A 20,127-nucleotide genomic window follows, 5' to 3' on the forward strand; every position below is an offset into this window, starting at 1 on the left:
ACATGCAAGATTCTGGCAACCTTGATGGCGTAAATGCTGAGAGGATGTTTCCTGGTGTAATCTAGAGCTGGGAGAGGCAGCTTAAAAATAAGGGATCTCCCACTTAAAATGGAGGTTAGGAAGAATTTTGTGTCTCGAAGGTTTTTTTTTAAATTTAGAGTACTGTAGCCACCTAAATTGGCCAACTCCCGATTTAAAATGGCGAACGGCAAAGGCTGATGGGCCAACAATACAGAAACCAGCAGCTGCAGGATTGCTGTGTATTTACCTCTGCAAAAACCAGACAACATCGATACCAGCAACCATCAGCATAACAAAGTAACAGCCATCTGCATACTGATGAGCAATCCCCAGGAACAATAAGTAACATTTAGACACACAAAGCAAAATCAGACTCTTCGGCGCCAGCAGAAGCCTACACAAAAGGAGATGAACGAGCACCTCAAGACCGCCCATCGATCAGGAAACCGCTCCAGCATTGGAGAAAATCGAACCAAGCGATTGGGACAAAGTCCAATCACTTGGGACCAGGTACAGGGTCCGCCCCGAAAGGCGGGAAGCCCCTGGGAACTATAAGAATTGAGCCCCAAGTTCAAATCGCTCTCTTCTCTTCCTCTCCACCTCTTCGCGCTCTTCGTCCTGCCCGGGTCACCCAGCAACAACGAACCAACATTGACCGTGACCGGTGCAGTGACTCCAGTGAAGATCGAACTCGTAAGTCTTACTTCAACGCTCTCTACGAGATAGGCGCTCCTAGCTACCAATCTGTACCAACTTCGAATCCCGCAGGCTCAGAACCCGAACGAAAGGCCATTTGTTTCCCTGACCTGGTGGGCCAGTTCCAAGTTAAGTAAAGGCCTGTTAGCTGTAGAAGTAGCTTAGACGTAGAATTTGTGCATGAGTAGCGATTATTGTGTATAATAAATGTGCTTTGATTTAAACCTTACCAATCGGAGTATTGGATTTTTGATCATTACTCGGACTTGAACCACGTGGCGGTATCATAAAGATACCTGGCGACTCAAGAGCAAAGGTGATAAAACAGAGCACTTGAACTAAGGCAAAGTTAGCAACAGTACCCAATTATTTTTTTTCCAGTTAAGGGGCAATTTAGTGTGGCCAATCCACCTACCCTGCACATCTTTGTGTTGTGGGGTGAAACTCACGCAGACATAGGGAGAATGTGCAAACTCCACACGGACAGTGACCCAGGGCCGGGATCGAACCCGGGTCCTCAGCGCCTTAGGCAGCAGTGCTAACTACTGCACCACCGTGCCGCCCCTCGAAGGGATGATAATCTTTGAATCTCTTTTCCCCAGACAGCAGACTTATTGACTGACTTATTGAATGTGTTCAAGGCTGAGTTAGACAGATTTTTGAACTACAAGGAAGATGAGGGTTATGGGGTCAAACAGGAAAGTGGAATTCAGGCCATAATCAGATCAACCATGATCTTATTGATTGGCGGAGCAGGCTTGATGGGCTGAATTAATAATAATAATCGCTTATTGTCACACATAGGCTTCAATGAAGTTACTGTGGAAAAGCCCGTAGTCGCCACATTCCAGCGCCTGTTCAGGGAGGCCGGTACGGGAATTGAAACCGCGCTGCTGGCCTTGTTCTGCATTACAAGCCAGCTGTTTAGCTCATTGTGCTAAACCAGTCCCTATTACCAATTAAAGGGCAATTTAGCATGGCTAATCCACCTAGCCTGCACATTTTTGTGTTGTGGGGTGAAACCCAAGCAGACACGCGGAAAATGTGCAAACGGACAGTGACCCAGGACCGGATCGAACCCGGGTCCTCAGCGCCGTAGGCAGCAGTGCTATTTCTCCTCGTATGGTAAGGTAAGCTGGGTAGGCAAGTCCATGATCTTACAGGTGCATAATTCTTGGTTGCTACTTCGAGGGCCTTGACAGTCTGTTGATTGGGGAATTATGTAATTTGCAGAAAAGGATGAAGTTCTATACATTTATTAAATATTGTTTTGTAATTATCCATTATAACTGACAATCATGGAGCAGCACGGTGGCGCAGTGAGTAGCACTGCTGCCCACGGCGCCAAGGTCCCAGGTTCGATCCTGGCTCTGGGACACTGTCCGTGTGGAGTTTGCACATTGTCCCCGTGTTTGCGTGGGTTTCGCCCCCACAACACAAAGATGTGCAGGCTAGGTGGATTGACCCCTTAATTGGAAGAAATTAATTGGGTACTATAAATTTATTTTTAAAAACCTGACAATCATTTCAAAGCATCTTTTTTAAAAAAATATATATTTATTAAAGCTTTTAACACAATTTTTCACCCTTACAAACAAACCCCCCCCCGCCCCCCCCCCCCCCCCCCCCCCCCCGTAACAAAATAGGAAGAAAACGCACATAGCAAGATATAAACATGGTAAAACGATATGTTACAGAACTTTGTACATTGGATTCCTCCCGTACATGCCAGTTTTCCAAATCTTTCATGTATTATCTTGCTCAAATACCCCCCAGGCAGACCCTTCCCCCCCCCCCCCTCACAAGACATCCCCCCCCCCCCCCCCCCACCCGGGTTGCTGCTGCTGCTGACCGACCGTCATCTAACGCTCCGCGAGATAGTCTAGGAACGGTTGCCACCGCTTGTAGAACCCCTGCGCAGACCCTCTCAAGGCAAACTTTATCCTCTCTAGCTTGATAAACCCTGCCATAACATTTATCCAGGCCTCCACGCTGGGGGGCTTCGCCTCCTTCCACTTTAGCAAGATCCTTCGCCGGGCTACTAGGGACGCAAAGGCCAGAATGCCGGCCTCTTTCATCTCCTGCACTCCCGGCTCGTCCACTGCTTCAAATATTGCTAGCCCCCAGCTTGGCTTGACCAGGGCTTTCACCACCTGAGATATTGTTCCCGCCACTTCCCTCCAGAACCCCTCCAGTGCCAGGCATGACCAAAACATATGGACATGGTTTGCCGGACTTCCTGAGCACCTCCCACATCTGTCCTCTACCCCAAAGAACCTACTCAGCCTCGCCCCCATCATGTGCGCTCTGTGAACCACCTTAAATTGTATCAGGCTAAGCCTTGCACACGAGGAAGTGGAATTAACCCTACCTAGGGCATCAGCCCATAGCACCTCCTCAATCTCCTCCCCCAGCTCCTCGGTCCCTACTGCGCTCCAAAAACCCTCTCCTTACACTCGGGGTCTTATTCGCCCACACAAACCCCATAATGCTCCTGCCTACCCTCTTAAAAAAAGGCCTTGGTGATCACGATGGGAAGGCACTGAAACACAAAGAGAAACCTCGGGAGGACCACCATTTTGACCGACTGCACTCCACCCGCTGGCGAGAGCGGTAACATGTCCCATCTTTTTTTAAAAATATATATTTATTAAAATTTTTTAACACAATTTTTCTCCCTTACAAACAATAACCCCCCCCCCCGCTAACAACAAAAAAAAAAAACGAGAAATCGCGCAGAGCAAGATATATACATGGCAAAATGATATATTTACACAGCTTTGCACACTGGCCCTCACCCGTACGTTCCAGTTTCCCCAACCCTTCATGTTATCCCTTGCTCATCCACCCTCCCAGGCGGTCCCCCCCCCTCTCTCTCTCTCTCTCTCTCTCTCTCTCTCCCCCCCCCGCTCCCAGGACGTCTCTTTCCCCCCCCCCCCCCCCCCAAGGTTGCTGCTGCTGCTACCGAACTTCCTCTAACGCTCCGTGAGATAGTCTAGGAACGGTTGCCACCGCCTGTAAAACCCCTGCGCAGACCCTCTCAAGGCGAACTTAATCCTCTCCAACTTTATGAACCCAGCCATATCATTTATCCAGGCCTCCAGGCTGGGGGGCTTCGCCTCCTTCCACATTAGCAAGATCCGGGCTACTAGGGACGCAAAGGCCAGAATACCGGCCTCGTTCGCCTCCTGCACTCCCGGTTCGTCCACTACTCCAAATATTGCTAGCCCCCAGCTTGGCTTGACCCGGACTTTCACCACCTGAGATATTGCTCCCGCCACTCCTCTCCAGAACCCCTCCAGTGCCAGGCATGACCAAAACATATGGACATGGTTCGCCGGGCTCCCTGAGCACCTTCCACATCAGTCCTCTACCCCAAAGAACCTATTCAACCTCGCCCCCGTCAAGTGCGCTCTGTGGACCACCTTAAATTGTATCAGGCTGAGCCTGGCACACGAGGAGGAGGAATTAACCCTACCTAGGGCATCAGCCCACAGACCTTCCTCGATCTCCTCCCCCAGCTCCTCCTCCCATTTACCCTTCAACTCTTCTACAACGCTTCCCCCTCTTCTTTCAACTCCTGGTGTATTTCCGACACCTTGCCCTCCCCGGCCCATACACCCGAGATCACCCTATCTTGAACTTCTTGTGCCTGGAGCTACGGGAATTCCCTCACCTGTCGCCTCACAAAAGCCCTCACCTGCATATATCTAAAGGCATTTCCCGGGGGTAACTCGAACTTCTCCTCCAGTGCCCCTAGGCTCGCAAATGTCCCGTCGATGAACAGGTCCCCCATTCTTCCAATCCCCGCCCGATGCCAGCTCTGGAACCCCCCGTCCATCTTCCCCGGAACAAACTGGTGGTTACCCCTGATCGGGGACCACACCGATGCTCCCATTGCACCCCGGTGCCGTCTCCACTGGCCCCAGATCCTTAGCGTTGCGGCCACCACCGGGCTCGTGGTATACTTTGTCGGCGAGAGCGGCAGCGGTGCCGTCACCAACGCCCCCAGGCTCGTTCCTTTACAGGACGCCATCTCCATCATCTTCCATGCCGCCCCCTCTCCCTCCATAACCCACTTGCGGATCATCGCCACGTTTGCTGCCCAGTAGTAGCTCCCCAGGTTTGGCAGTGCCAACCCTCCGCGGTCCCTACTGCGTTCCAGGAACCCTCTCCTTACTCTCGGGGTCTTATTCGCCCACACAAACCCCATAATACTCCTGCCTACTTTCTTAAAAAAGGCCTTAGTGATCACGATGGGAAGGCACTGAAACACAAACAGAAACCTCGGATGGACCACCATTTTGACCGACTGCACTCTACCCGCCAGTGAGAGCGGTAACATGTCCCATCTTTTGAAATCTTCCTCCATTTGCTCCACCAACCTCATCAGATTCAGTTTATGTAGGGTCCCCCAACTCCAGGCTATCTGGATCCCCAGTAACCGAAAGCTCCCCTCCGCCCTCCTCAGCGGTAGGTCCCCTATCCCTCTTTCTTGGTCCCCTGCCTGTCATACAAAGAGCTCACTCTTCCCTACATTGAGCTTATAGCCCGAAAACTCCCCAAACTCCCTTCGAGTCTGCATGACCTCCACCATCCCCTCCATTGGATCCGCCACGTACAGCAACAGGTCATCCGCATATAACGACACCCGATGCTCTTCTCCCCCTCGGACCACCAGACTCCCTCAATGACATGGCCAATGGTTCGATCGCCAATGCGATCAACAGGGGGGACAGGGGGCACCCCTGCCTCGTCCCTCGGTACAGCCGAAAGTACTCCGACCTCCGCCGGTGCGTCACTACACTTGCCATCGGTGCTCTGTAAAGGAGCTTAACCCAATTGATAAACTCTACCCCGAACCCAAACCTGCGCAGCACCTCCCAGAGGTACTCCCACTCTACTCGGTCAAAGGCCTTCTCCGCGTCCATAGCTGCCACTATCTCCGCCTCTCCCTCCTCCGGTGGCATCATTATCACGTTTAAGAGCCGCCGCACATTGGTGTTTAGTTGCCTACCCTTTACAAATACCGTCTAGCCCTCGTGGATTACCCCTGGGACACAGTCTTCGATCCTCGTGGCCAGCACTTTTGCCAGCAACTTTGCATCCACATTGAGGAGCGAGATCGGCCTGTACGATCCACATTGCAGTGGGTTCTTGTCCCGCTTTAGGATCAAAGAAATTGTCGCTTCCGACATTGTCGGGGACAGGGTCCCCTCCTCTCTTGCCTCATTAAAGGTCCTCACCAGTAGCGGGGCCAACAGGTCTGCGTACTTCCTGTAGAATTCCACCGGGAATCCGTCCGGTTCCGGGGCCTTCCCCGCCTGCATGCTCCCCAAACCCTTGCTCAGCTCCTCAAACCCAATTGGTGCCCCAAACCAGCCACCTCTTGCTCCTCCACCCTCGGGAATCTCAGCTGATCTAGGAATCGTCTCATCCCCTCTTCCCCCGCTGGGGGCTGGGATCTGTACAGCGTTCCTCCACTGTGCCTCCGCCTTCCCTGTGGTCAACAGGTTAAACTCCGTCTGGAGCCGTCGTCTTTCCCCAAGTAATCTTTCCTCCGGGGCCTCTGCGTATCTCCTGTCTACTCTCAAAATCTCCCCCACTAACCTCTCCCTTTCCATACCCTCTGTCTTCTCCCTATGAGCCCTAATGGAAATTAGCTCTCCCCTGATCACCGCCTTCAACGCCTCCCATACCACCCCCACCTGCACCTCACCGTTGTCGTTGGCCTCCAAGTACCTTTCGATACACCCCCTCACCTTCCCACACACCAACTCGTCCGCCAACAGTCCCACACCCAGCCGCCACAACGGGCGTTGGTCCCTCTCCTCTCCCAGCTCCAGTTCCACCCAGTGTGGGGCATGGTCCGAAACGGCTATAGCCGAATACTCCGTCCCCTCCACCCTCGGGATGAGCGCCCTACCCAGAACAAAGAAATCTATCCGGGAGTAGGCTTTGTGTACATGGGAGAAGAAAGAAAATTCCCTGGCCTGCGGCCTTGCAAACCGCCATGGGTCCACTCCCCCCATCTGATCCATAAACCCCCCAAGTACCTTGGCCGCCGCCGGCCTCTTTCCAGTCCTTGATTTGGAGCGGTCCAGTGCTGGATCCAACACTGTATTGAAGTCCCCTCCCATTATCAGGCCTCCTATCTCCAGGTCCGGAATGCGCCCCAACATGCGCTTCATGAATCCTGCATCATCCCAGTTTGGGGCGTGTATGTTTACCAACACCACCCACATCCCTTGCAGCCTACCGCTCACCATTACATATCGCCCTCCATTGTCCGCTACAATAGTCTTGGCCTCAAATGACACCCGCTTTCCCACCAATATTGCCACCCCTCTATTCTTCGCGTCCAGTCCCGAGTGGAATACCTGTCCTACCCATCCCTTTCTTAGCCTGACCTGGTCCGCCACCTTCAGGTGTGTCTCTTGGAGCATGGCCACGTCCGCCTTCAGTCCCTTTAAGTGCACGAACACTCGAGCCCTCTTCACCGGCCCATTCAGGCCCCTCACATTCCACGTTATCAGCTGGATTGGAGGGGCTCTCACCACCACCCCCCCCCCCCCCCCCCCCCCCCCCCACGCCCCGCCGACTAGCCATCTCCTTTTCTGGGCCAGTCTCGTGTCCACGCCTCCCTCACCCTCCAGTCCCCCAGAGGGGTGATCCCCGTCCCGACCACCTCTTCTGTGTCCCATTCCCTTTCGGCCAGTGCAGCAGCAACCCCCCCCCCCGCTAGACCCCTGTCTAGCTTTTTTGCTCCCCCCATGTCACTCCCGTAAGTCAGCTGACGCCTGCTGACCCCGGCTTCCCCCACTGTCCCATTGACCTCCCCGCGTGGGAGTCTCCCAATCCATATGCATTCCTTCGTTCCCCTTCCCGCCTTTCTTCCCGCACGTGGGAAAACACCCCGCGCTTTCCAAAGCCCGCTCCGCCCCCTCTGGCGCAGCTCCTGTCGCAGCCTTGTCTCTCTCCCCTAGCCCATGTAACATTTCCTGCGCGTGATTGACCCCCTATATACAACAACCATCACACATTAAACCTCAAACATCCCCCCTACCCTCACAAACCCTCAGTTAGAGTCCAACTTTTCGGCTCGTACAAAGGTCCACGCCTCTTCAGGCATTTCGAAGTAATAGTGTTGGCCCTTGTATGTGACCCACAGTCGCGCCGGCTGCAGCATTCCGAATTTCACTTCTTTCCGGTACAACGCCGCTTTGGCCCGGTTGAAACCCGCTCTCCGCTTTGCAACCTCCGTGCTCCAGTCCGGGTATATTCGGATTTCTGCATTGTCCCACTTACCGCTCCGCTCCTTCTTGGCCCATCTCAGAACCCACTCTCTGTCCGTGAACCGGTGGAACCTCACCACCATCGCCCTTGGCGGCTCATTTGCCTGGGGCTTCTTCGCCAGCACCCGATGTGCCCTGTCCAACTCCAGCGGCCTCGAAGGGGCCTTCGTGCCCATCATCGCCTCGAGCATCGTGCTCGCGTATGCCCCGGCATCAGCTCCCTCCACTCCCTCAGGGAGACCCAGGATTCGCAGATTCTTTCTCCTCGACCTGTTCTCCAGGTCTTCGAGCCTTCCCGCCCACCTCTTGTGTAGCGCCTCGTTCTGCTCCAATCTCACCGCCAGGCCCACGAGCTCGTCCTCGTTCTGACTGACTCTTTTCTGTACCTCCTGGATCTTAGCTTCGTGGACTTTCTGGGTGATCCTGAGTCCTTAGTTGCCGAAAGCATAGGCGCCAACATCTCCTTGCACATCTCTTCGCGCTGCTCCTCGAAGCAGCGCTTGATGAACTCCTGCAGCTCCCCTTTGTCCCTGGCCGCCGCCGTTTTGTTTTCTTTCCCTCGCTTCTCCCGTTGCTCCAGTGCCGCACCTTTGGCCGTTACACTTCTGGTCCGTTTAAAAAGTCTATGGAAACTCCTGAAAAAGGTCTGAGAGTCAGTTCCAGACGGGAGCTGCCGAATGCGCGACCTACTCCTCCATGGCCGCCACCGGAAGCCTCGTCCCTGCTTCTTCAATGGCCTTGGTAGATCTTTTCACAGTTGTTCCCTCTGCTGCTAGAATTCACCTTTGATAGAGTCAAGTTAGATTGCAGCTTTAAGATTGCCCTTCCCCCACCTGCATGCTGGAAGAGGCTTTTGTCTAAACCTGCAGCCAAAGCAAAATCTTTTACTGTTTCTGCCGGGTCTGGTAGCCAAAAGACATAACATTCCTGGGGGACACTGTCAGGGGAATGCTGCAGTCTTCTTGTCACACCGGAAAATGTCAAACAAATGCCGCGGGGGCCCTGTAAAAGAGCCCAAAAGTCCATTCCAAGCGGGAGCTACCGAATATGCGACCTAGCTCTGCATAAGCACCCGGAAGTCACATGTCCCATCTTTTGAAGTCCTCCTCCATCTGCTCCACCAGTCTCGTCAGATTCAGTTTATGTGGGGCCCCCCAACTCCTAGCTATTTGGATCCCCGGGTATCGAAAGCTCCCCTCCGCCCTCCTCAGCAGTAGATCGTCTCTCCCCCTTTCTTGGTCTCCTGCCTGTACTACAAAAAGCTCACTCTTCCCTACATTAAGCTTATAGCCCGAGAAATCCCCAAACTCCCTTAGAGTCTGCATGACCTCCACCATCCCCTCCACTGGATCCGCCACATACAACAACAGGTCATCTGCATAGAGCGACACTCAATGCTCCTCTCCCCCTCGGACCACCCCCCTCCATTTCCTAGACTCCCTTAATGACATGGCCAAGGGTTCAATTGCCAATGCAAACAACAGGGGGGACAGGGGGCACCCCTGCCTCGTCCCACGGTACAGACAAAAATACTCCGACCTCCGCCGATTCGTAACCACGCTCGCCACCGGGGCTCTGTAAAGGAGCTTAACCCAACTAATAAACCCTCCCCCGAACCCAAACCTACGCAGCACTTCCCAGAAGTACTCCCACTCTACTCGGTCACAGGCCTTCTCCGCGTCCATAGCTGCCACTATCTCCGCCTCTCCCTCCACCGATGGCATCGTTATCACGTTTAGGAGCCGCTGCACATTGGTGTTTAGCTGCCTGCCCTTTACAAACCCTGTCTGGTCCTCGTGAATCACCCCCAGGACACAGTCCTCGATCCTCGTAGCCAGCATTTTTGCCAGCAACTTAGCATCCACGTTGAGGAGTGAGATCGGCCTGTACGACCCACATTGCAGTGGGTCCTTGTCCCGCTTCAGGATCAAAGAGATTGTCGCCTCCGACATTGTCGGGGGCAGGGTCCCTCCCTCCCTTGACACATTAAAAGTCCTCACTAGCAGCGGGGCCAACAGGTCTACATACTTCCTGTAGAACTCAACCGGGAACGCGTCCGGTCCCGGGGCCTTCCCTGCCTGCATACTCCCCAAAGCTTTGCTCAGCTCCTCCAACCAAATTGGTGCCCCCAAATCAGCCACCTCCTGCTCCTCCACCCTTGGGAACCTCAGTTGGTCTAGGAATTGTCTCATCCCCTCTTCCCCCGCTGGGGGCTGGGATCTGTACAACTCCTCATAGAAGGTCTTGAATGCCTCATTTACTTTTGTCGCACTCCGCACCGTAGCTCCCCTTCCATCCTTGACTCCACCTATTTCCCTCGCTGCCATCCTCTTACGGAGCTGGTGTGCCAGCATCCGACTCGCCTTCTCCCCATACTCGTACGTCGCCCCCTGCGCTTTCCTCCACTGTGCTTCTGCCTTCCCTGTGGTCAACAGGTCAAACTCCGTCTGGAGACGTCGCCTTTCCCTAAGTAATCCCTCCTCAGGGGCCTCTGCGTATCTCCTGTCCACTCTTAAAATCTCCCCCACTAACCTATCCCTTTCCATGCCCTCTATCTTCTCCCTATGAGCCCTGATGGAGATTAGCTCTCCCCTGATCACCGCCTTCAGCGCCTCCCACACCACCCCCACCCGCACCTCCCCGTTGTCGTTGGCCTCCAAATACCTTTCGATACACCCCCTCACCCTCCCACACACCGCCTCATCTGCCAGCAGTCCCACATCCAACTGCCACAGCGGGCGTTGGTCTCTCTCCTCTCCCAACTCCAGTTCCACCCAGTGCGGGGCGTGATTTGAAATGGCTATGGCCGAATACTCCGTTCCCTCCACTTTCGGGATCAGCGCCCTGCCCAGAACAAAAAAATCTATCCGGGAGTAGGCTTTGTGCACATGGGAGAAAAAAGAAAATTCCCTGGCCTGCGGCCTGGCAAACCTCCACGGATCCACTCCCCCCATCTGGTCCATAAACCCCCTAAGCACCTTGGCCGCAGCCGGCCTCTTTCCGGTCCTAGATCTGGAGCGATCCAATGCTGGGTCCAACACCGTATTAAAATCCCCACCCATTATCAAGCTTCCTACCTCCAGGTCCGGAATGCGCCCCAACATGCACTTCATGAATCCGGCATCATCCCACTTCGGGGCGTATACATTTACCAATACCATCCACGTCCCCTGCAACTTACCGCTCACCATCACATATCGACTTCCGTTGTCCACTACGATATTCTTGGCCTCAAACGACACCCGCTTCCCCACCAATATTGCCACCCCTCTGTTCTTCGCGTCCAGCCCCGAATGGAATACCTGTCCTACCCATCCCTTTCTTAACCTGACCTGATCCGCCACCTTCAAATGTGTCTCCTGGAGCATGACCACGTCTGCCATCAGTCACTTTAAGTGCGTGAACACTCGGACCCTCATTACCGGCCCATTCAGGCCCCTCACATTCCACGTTATCAGCCAGATTGGGGGGCCAGACCCGTGCCCGCGTCGCCCTCACCCTCCAGTCCCCCAGACGGGAGACCCCCGCCCCGGCCATCTCTTCTGTGTCCCATTCCCCTTCGGCCAGTGCAGCAGCAACCCTTTCCCCCCCGCTAGACCCGTGTCTAGCTTTTTTGCTCCCCCATAACACTCCCGTATGTCAGCTGACCCCGGCATCCCCCGCCGTCCCATTGACCCCCCCCCGTGTGGGAATCTCCCAATCAGTGTGCGTTCCTCCATTCCCCCCCCCCCCCCCCCCGCCTTTCTTCCCTGGCGCGGGAAAAAACCCACACTTTCCTAAGCCTGCCCCGCTCCCTCTGGCGCAGCTCCTGTCGCGGCCTTGTCTCATTTCCCCCATCCCCAAGCCTCCTCTCCCTCCAGCACCAGCGCCCACCTTCTCGTACGGTCTTCTCACCCGGTCTCTTTCCCCATCCCCATCTCTCCCCCAGCCCGTGGAACATTTCCTGCGCGTGATTAACACCCTATGTACAACAAACATCAAACATCCCCCCCACCGTTTGAATAAAGGTCCAAGCCTCTTCAGGCGTTTCAAAATAGTGGTGTTGATCCTTGTATGTGACCCACAATCGCGCTGGCTGCAGCATTCCGAATCTTACTCCTTTCCGGTGCAGCACCGCCTTGGCCCGGTTGAAACCCACTCTCCTCTTTGCAACCTCCGTGCTCCAGTCCGGGTATATTCGGATCTCCGCATTCTCCCAGCTGCTGCTCCGCTCTTTCTTGGCCCATTTCAAGACCCTCTCTCTGTCCGTGAAACGGTGAAACCTCACCACAATCGCCCTTGGCGGCTCGTTAGCCTTGGGCCTCCTCGCCAGCACCCGGTGTGCCCCATCCAACTCCAAAGGCCTCGAAGGGGCCTCCGCGCCCATCATCGACTCGAGCATCGTGCTCGCATATGCCCCGGCATCGGCCCCCTCCACTCCTTCAGGGAGACCAAGGATCCAAAGATTCTTTCTCCTCGACCTGTTCTCCAGGTCTTCGAAACTTCCCGCCCACCTCTTGTGCAGCGCCTCGAGCTCCTCCACCCTCACCGCCAGGCCCAAGATCTCATCCTCGTTCTCATTTACTTTTTTCTGCACCTCCTGGATCTTTACCTCGTGGGCCTTCTGGGTCATCCCTAGTCCTTCAATCGCCGACAGCATAGGCGCCAGCATCTCCTTCCGCAGCTCCTCGAAACAGCGCTTGATGAACTCTTGCAGCTCCAGCCCGCATTCCACTTTATCCCCAGCTGCCGCCATTTTGTTTTTCTTCCCTCGCTTCTCCCGCTGCTCCAATGCCACTTTTTTGGCCGTTTCGCTTCTGGTCCGGTCCATAAACGGTGAACGGGGACCTCACTCTTCCCTTCCCACACGGAATGTCTTCAAAAAATTCCCGTTGGGGCTCCTCTAGAGAGCCCGAACGTCCGTGATCGCGGGAGCTGCCGAATCGTGCGGCTTAGCTCCGCATAGCCGCAACCGGAAGTCCCTTTCAAAGCATCTTTGATAATGGAGATTGAGACTGCATCAAAACTTCTGTGAATTATTTCTTGCTGATAACACTATGCTGGTGTGAAAATCTGATTCGTATGCTTTAGAATATAGATTTTAGTTTTAGGAATATAACTTTTTTAGGAATTGGAACTTTTCAGTGCAAGTTATATAGTAAACAAGAGCAATCAAAAGATTGGGGGCCATGTTGACTTACAAGGTCAGAACTAGAAAGATAAGATCACAAACAGTAGAGAGCTTGCTCTTGCTTTGTAATGGTGCCAGTAAGCCTGGGAATATGCCCCATGTTTGTTAGATATATAAGTTATTGATTTGATTTGTCAGAAGAATCCAGGAAAATTTTGCAAAGCAAAGGTAGCTAATTTGCACTTCTATCTGCGAAGAGGCCTTGTATCTCATGTTGCCACAGAAATTAGTGATAACAGGGTAGAGCCTTTTGTTAGAAGGTCCTTTTGTTTAACCTATCTGTGAGTGTTTGCTGATAAAAGCAGGCAGTTCAGTTTGGATTTCGTGAGGGAAAGGTTGCTGGAAAATTTGCTGTGGCTTGCAGCTAGTGGAAGAAATCTGTAGAAGGCAGAAAGTGGTCAGCTTGAAGAGTTAGCTTAGAAACAGCTGTCCAGAAGCTGTGGGAACAACGGTCTGGGGAAAAATGAATCCATGCATGTCCAAAGCCAGGACATGGAGCTGAAGAGTCTACAGTTGTGGGGTCTTTAAAAATAAATTGTAGAATTGGTTAGATAAAAGCTAATAGGAGGACCTCCATGTAGTATCTACCTGGAAGAATAGCTGGAATACTAAGAAAGATTGAGGTTAAATTCAAAGGACTGTGGCGTACCTTTTTGGGCGGGTTCCAGGAAAAGTGAATGAACCTTCAAGATTCTTTAAGATACGGGAACACTTTTGAGTGAGTAAAAGGAGAACTGAGTTTATAGCACAAGTCTTTGTAAGCTATAGTGATGTTTGCTTTGTTTAATTTTACTTTACAAATGCAATAATGTTTGTTTTGTTCAAAAAAACATGAAGTTCTGTTAGTAAATTATTCGGTGTTCGGCTTTCTTCTAAGTTCCATAAAAAGATCATAACATTGTTAGCAGGAATGAAGGACCAAGTCTCACAGTGATCAGTGTTGCTGTAAATGTTAGTGAGCTCTGAAAAGGTTTATAACCGCAGTGGTAGAAAACCTGTATTTTGTGTTTCATACACATTTGTTTACAAAATCAATGGAAATATAATCGTATTTTGAAAGGAAGTCTTTGAAAAAACCAATCTGGCTACATTCCTCAAAATCAATGTAAAAGGTATAATAATATTTGTACCTTTGTCTATTGCGGTAGCTTTTGCCCTACAATCACCACCTTTATGTTCAGCACAAATTCACTTTTTGAGTTTGTGCCACGGCGTAAAGCCTTGTCATGCATATTGGTTAAGTTGCGGGAACATGGCCCTGAATTAAGTTAACGTTATTTATAACAAATGCAAAATCCTGCAAGGTCACCCGCGAATTAAGATATATACCGAAAGCAGGCAAGGCTTCACGTTAGCGGCACCAGTTCTGAAAATCATCTTCCATGTACACCATTTAAAACCTGCCCTTTTTCAAAAAAATTGCAAAGCTTATGGTTAATTTAAAGACTGAATATTAAACTCCGCCCCCAACCCCCATAAACATTGAAGAGTGTATTGCAGTTGAAATCTTAATTATACACAACACAAGCAAAGCATGATCCTCATTAGATCCTGTTCCAATAAAATCATTTGATACTAGTTATGTACATGTGGGTGAAAACCAGTGACTGAATAGCAAGAGAAATAAAAATAAAAGAGTGAACCTTACATGAGCAAGGGTGTAGCTGGGAAGGTTGTAAAGCAGTCTATATTTAATTTTAATAATTTTATAATCTTTATTATTGTCACACGTAGGCTTACATTAACACTGCAATGAAGTTACTGTGAAAATCCCCTAGTCTCCACACTCCGGCACCTGTTCGGGTACATTGAGGGAGAATTCAGAATGTCCAAATTACCTAGCAGCACATCTTTCTGGACTTGTGGGAGGAAACCGGAGCACCCGGAGGAAACCCATGCAGACACGGGGCGAACGTACAGACAGTGACCCAAGCGGGAATTGAACCTGGGACCCTGGAGCTGTGAAGCAACAGTGCTAACCACTGTGCTACCGTGCTGCCCATTTCTTCCTCCCAACAAGAATAATACATTGGACCAGGGCTATGCATAAGATGTAAATGTGATGCAAATGTAAATTTATGGTATATATGCTCATAGATCTTGTTTTAAGTTGAGCAATTTCAAATTGCAGCAGAAATTTGAAATGGAACTAATAAAATTTTAGTAGTGAAATGCATAAATTTGGTACGTATGTCTCAAAGGTGATGGTATAGGAATTCAAGTTGTCAAACCTGTTACGAGCCATGGTGATCTAACACAAACATTTACCATGATTTATAGTTTAGAGTAGTGATTGCTCATGTGGTGATTCTGTTTGAAGTCTGAGGAGGTTTCAGGTGCCACTGGAGCAATATAATCCAAATAAAATTATCTGCGGCAAGACACATTTGTAACTGAGTGCAATGTCAAGGTTGCTCCCTGTTTCACTAAGTGTTTGAAACGTTAAAACAACTGGATAGAATGCCATCTGAAAAATACACTAATTTGTGTAGTACTAGCTCATCCATCAGAGGGTCCCAAGATTAGGGACGCTATTCTCCCAAAAATATCTAAATTAATTTGTGTCGGGTTTTTCACAGAGTTTTCCGCCGGCTCTGCCGGTGAGTTCCCCTCCGGTATTCAATTACACTTAGTCACTTTTTTGACCCTGGGGCGTTTCTCACCGGTTTAGCCTACGCTTTGAGGTTTTTTTAGTACTGGGGCGCTGAGCTTAGAGATTGGGACGCCATTTTGAAAGGGTACCCCAATCTCTAAGTGAGCTTGTAGTTCCCCCCCACCCATGGGCAATGTCACCCCGTCACACACATGGACACTACCCCACACCCCCCAAGTGAGGACACCCCACTATGGGATCCCTAGGGGTCCCCCCTCAGTTCCCCTTACAGCACCCTCCCTCCTTTCTAGGACACCTGCCCATCACCCCCTACCCAACCTCCCAGAGGCCCCATCTTACCTGCCTTGCATTCCCCCACCCTTCAAACACCCCCGTCATTTCATGGGCATGGCCCCCCTTGCCCCCGATCCTTGACAGTGCCATCCAGGCACCGTGGCAGTGCCAGGGTGGCTGTTCCAAGGTGCCAGCTGGGGAGGGCCATGGAGCCACCCTGCACTTGCCCTGACCACCTACTTTTGTGTGGACCAGCACTGATCGACGCCCAGCTGCAGCCTCCCTAGGGAGGCCAAAGAATCGAGGGAGGCTGGTGGACCCCGTGCAGGTAGGTCGTAAGTATGTTTACGATCTACTTCCGTGAGCGCCATCTGGTACAGGGTTCCGATTCCGACGTCTTGCGGGACTCCGGAGAATCCCAGGAGGCACGAGGGCTATCAGGGGGCTTGCTAGACGCCTTTTCCGGCTTTCTCTGGCCGTGTTGCGCTCAAGGGAGAGGACAACGAGGTCAGAGAATCGTGCCCTTGTTCCTGGATATGTGTTAAGTGAGCCAGCAGTTGAGGTGCTGCCATTAGTTGAGTATGGAGACTAATCAGCTGAGGTTCCTGATAACCAATCAGTCAGACTTGTTGGAAAATGTATTTTGTGTGAGTAGTGTATCGATTTTGGGCCATGTTTGGCTGGGCCATTTAAGTAGCCTGGAACTCTGTCCAAGCTGATATTTGGGCCTTTGGGTGAAGTACTAAGTCCATAGAACTGGACATAGACTGCTGAAATGCTAGATTAAATTTAGTGCAGAGGAATGTGAAGTGATGCAATTTGGAAGGAGGAATGACAATAGGCAACATTAACTAAAGAGGTGCAGGAACAGTGAGATGTTGGGGGTTTGTGGGGCAATGGGGAGGCAGTGGCTTAGTGGTCTTATCACTGGACCATTATGGACTCCATGGCAGATGAAGGGGGTGCTGTAAGGGGGACTGAGGGGGTGGGACCCCAGAGCGTCCTCACTTGAGGGTGTGGGGTAGTGTCGATGTGTGTGAAGTTTGAATTCAGTAAAAATTTGGAATTTTAAAATGTCTAATGATGACCATGAAATCACTGCCGATTTCTATAATATCCCATCTGGTTCACTAATGTCCTTTAGGGAACAAAATCTGCCAGCCTTACCTGGTCTGGCCTACGTGTGACTCCAGATCCACAGCAATGAGGTTGACACTTAAATTCCCTCTGGAATGAGCAATTAATGCTGGCCCAGCCAGTGATCCCCACATCTGTGAATGAATATTTTAAAGAGGGGAAGTGGCAATAGTTCTTTCAAAGAGCCAGCATAGGTGCAGGCTGTTGCCTGTGCTGAATGGTTCAGTGAGTTCAGGAAGAACAGGGCAAGGTTTTTTTCAATTGGAGGTTGAGAATAATATGTTTGGTGCGATACCAACTAAACTGAAAGTGACGTACAAAACTGGTTAATTCTTCATCTGATATCACTCCTGTTCAGGGTAAACCACTAATATTGGCAATTAGGAATGTGAGCCTGAGAAAATGTTTTGTGAAGTTTTTTGCTTCCTCTTTGTTTTCAGTAGGCATTTGCTTGTATGATGCATTCAGCCCAAAGTATTTACATGTGATTATAGCAGAAACTAATTATTATGCAATCAATGTAGTGAATGTGGTTCATTTCAGAATCTTCCAGAGTGAATTGTTAAGTGGCTCTTGGCTGAGTGCCTGGTTAAACAGTTTTCTAACTTTCATATTCTAGAGCAAGAGTGTGAAAATAAAACCCAGATTGCCAAGCGTGACTTTTCACAGGTTAAATATGAAATTGAGTGGAAATCGTGTTAATTGGATTGATTGCTGGTTGTTTAACAGGATGGAAGAACTGCAGAGGATCTTGCTAGAGCAGAACAGCATGAACAAGTCACCAACTTACTTTCCAGGCTTAAAAAGGTAACACGTCTATATAAATGGGTGATCTTAACTGTGGGCATATGTTAACACACCTTTCCAACAACACGGTTAGAATCATTCACCTGAAGAAGGAGCTGCGCTCCGAAAGCTAGTGATTCAAAACAAACCTGTTGGACTTTAATCTGGTGTTGCAAGACTTCTTACTGTGCCCACCCCAGTCCAATGCCGGCATCTCCACATCATGTATTTGTCAAGATGCCTCTTCAATGTTGCTATCATATCTGCTTCGACCACTTCCCCCATCAGCATGTCCCAGGCACTCACCGTCCTCTGCGTAAATAAACTCACCTCGCACATCTCCTCTAAACTTTCCCCATTGCACCTAAAACCTGTGCCCTGGAGTAATTGACTTTTCCACCCTGGGAAAATGCGTCTGACTGTCCACTCTGTCCATGCCACTCATAATTTTGTAAACCTCTATCAGATCTCCCCTCAACCTCCGTTGTTCCAGTGAAAACAATCCGAGTTTATCCAACCTCTCCTCATAGCTAATACCCTCAGCACCAGGTAACATCCTGGTAAACCTCTTCTCTACTCCCCCAAAGCATCCACATCCTTCTAGTAGTGCGGCGACCAGAATTATAGGCAATGTTCCAAATGTGACCTAACCAAGGTTCTAGACAGCTGCAGCATGACTTGCCAAGTATTATACTCAATGCTCTGAGCAATGAAGGCCAGCATGCAATACGCTTTCTTGACTGCTTTATCCACCTGCGTTGCCACTTCAGTGATCTGTGGCCTGTACGCCCAGATCTGCTTGTCAATACCCCTAGGGGTTCTGCCATTTACTGTATAATTCCCATCTGTATTTCCAAAATGGATTACCTCACATTTGCTTGGATTAAATCCCATCTGCCATTTCTCCGCCCAAATCGTCAACCAATCTATATCCTGCTGTATCCTCTGACTATCCCCTCCGCTATCCTCAATTCCACCAACCTTTGTGTCGTCCGCAAACTTGCTAATCAGACCAGCTACATTTTGCTCCAAATAATTTATATATACTATGAACAACAAAGTACTGATTCCTGCGGAACACCACTAGTCACAGCCTTCCATTTAGAAACGCACCATTCCACAGCTGCCCTCTGTCTTCTATCACCGCGCCAGTTGTGTATCCATTTTGCCAGCTCTCCGCTGATTCCGTGTGACTTCAGTCGGTGTCTGTTTGTAGTGAAGTAACCCCTGGAATAGTTATTTTAAACTATGATGTATTTGTAAATAGATTTTTAAGTAGATCTGACTAAACTGTCGAACTAACCCACAATATAAATACATTGATTTCTACAGCAGTGGCATTGCAGTCTCATTTTCGAATCAGTTTTGCAATATAAATGCAGCACTAGTCTTGATTCCATCCCATCACTATGTAAAGTCCTGTGAGCTTATTTTATCACCTTTAGCTGCCTACTTTAGCTGCACATTAAACAGTTTGACAGGTTAAATTATCAGCTGATAATGAAAACTGTTACTGGCCACATTCCCACTTGGGAGATTTTTTTGGGATTGCACATATGTCTGTTGGCGAGGAGAGTCATCCCAGTTCTGTCATGTTTTCTGCCTTGTCTGTGTGGGTGCATGCGTCATAACCACACAGGCTTATTGAATTATGTTTCAGGGGTATGGGAAAAAGACGGGGGAATGGGGCTAACTAAAAATGTTCATCTGGAGAGTGGGTGCAGACATATGGGCCGAATGACCTCTTTCTGCACCGTGATGATTCTGTGATGAATCATGTGAATGCAACAAATTTCAGCAACTCCAATCTAATTATTTCCATTTTTTTAACAGGCTTCCTTGATATGGAATGTTATGGAATGTTAGCAGGAAAATAACTACTAACTTATTGATCACTTGATCAATAAGTTGAAAATTAGGATATCATGAGGTGTATAATAATGTTCCAGTAGTAACCTAAATTATTGGATATAAATACCATTTCTAAATATTAGAAAAACTCAGGGGAGGTCTCAATAATTGGGATTTTCTTGTTTGCATTTAATAGGCCCGTGTGGTTCTATTGATTAAGCTTCTCTTTAGAGTCACAGAGGTCTACAGCACAGAAAAGGCACTTCGGTCCATCGTGTATGTGC

The 20,127-nt window shown here is 50.3% G+C and overlaps 1 protein-coding gene across 5 annotated transcripts in view; it reads left to right on the forward strand.

Moving 5' to 3' along the window:
- Nucleotides 1–20,127, forward strand: part of dapk1 (death-associated protein kinase 1) — a 310,534-nt gene that overhangs the window by 220,775 nt on the left and 69,632 nt on the right. For all 5 annotated transcript variants that reach the window (XM_072516716.1, XM_072516717.1, XM_072516715.1 and 2 more), the window contains exon 19: nucleotides 17,936–18,013. In XM_072516716.1, coding sequence (XP_072372817.1) covers nucleotides 17,936–18,013 — 78 coding nt within the window. The remainder of the gene's footprint in view (nucleotides 1–17,935; nucleotides 18,014–20,127) is intronic.

The sequence above is a fragment of the Scyliorhinus torazame genome, chromosome 9, assembly GCF_047496885.1.
Source record: "Scyliorhinus torazame isolate Kashiwa2021f chromosome 9, sScyTor2.1, whole genome shotgun sequence".
Classification (NCBI taxonomy): Eukaryota; Metazoa; Chordata; class Chondrichthyes; order Carcharhiniformes; family Scyliorhinidae; genus Scyliorhinus; species Scyliorhinus torazame.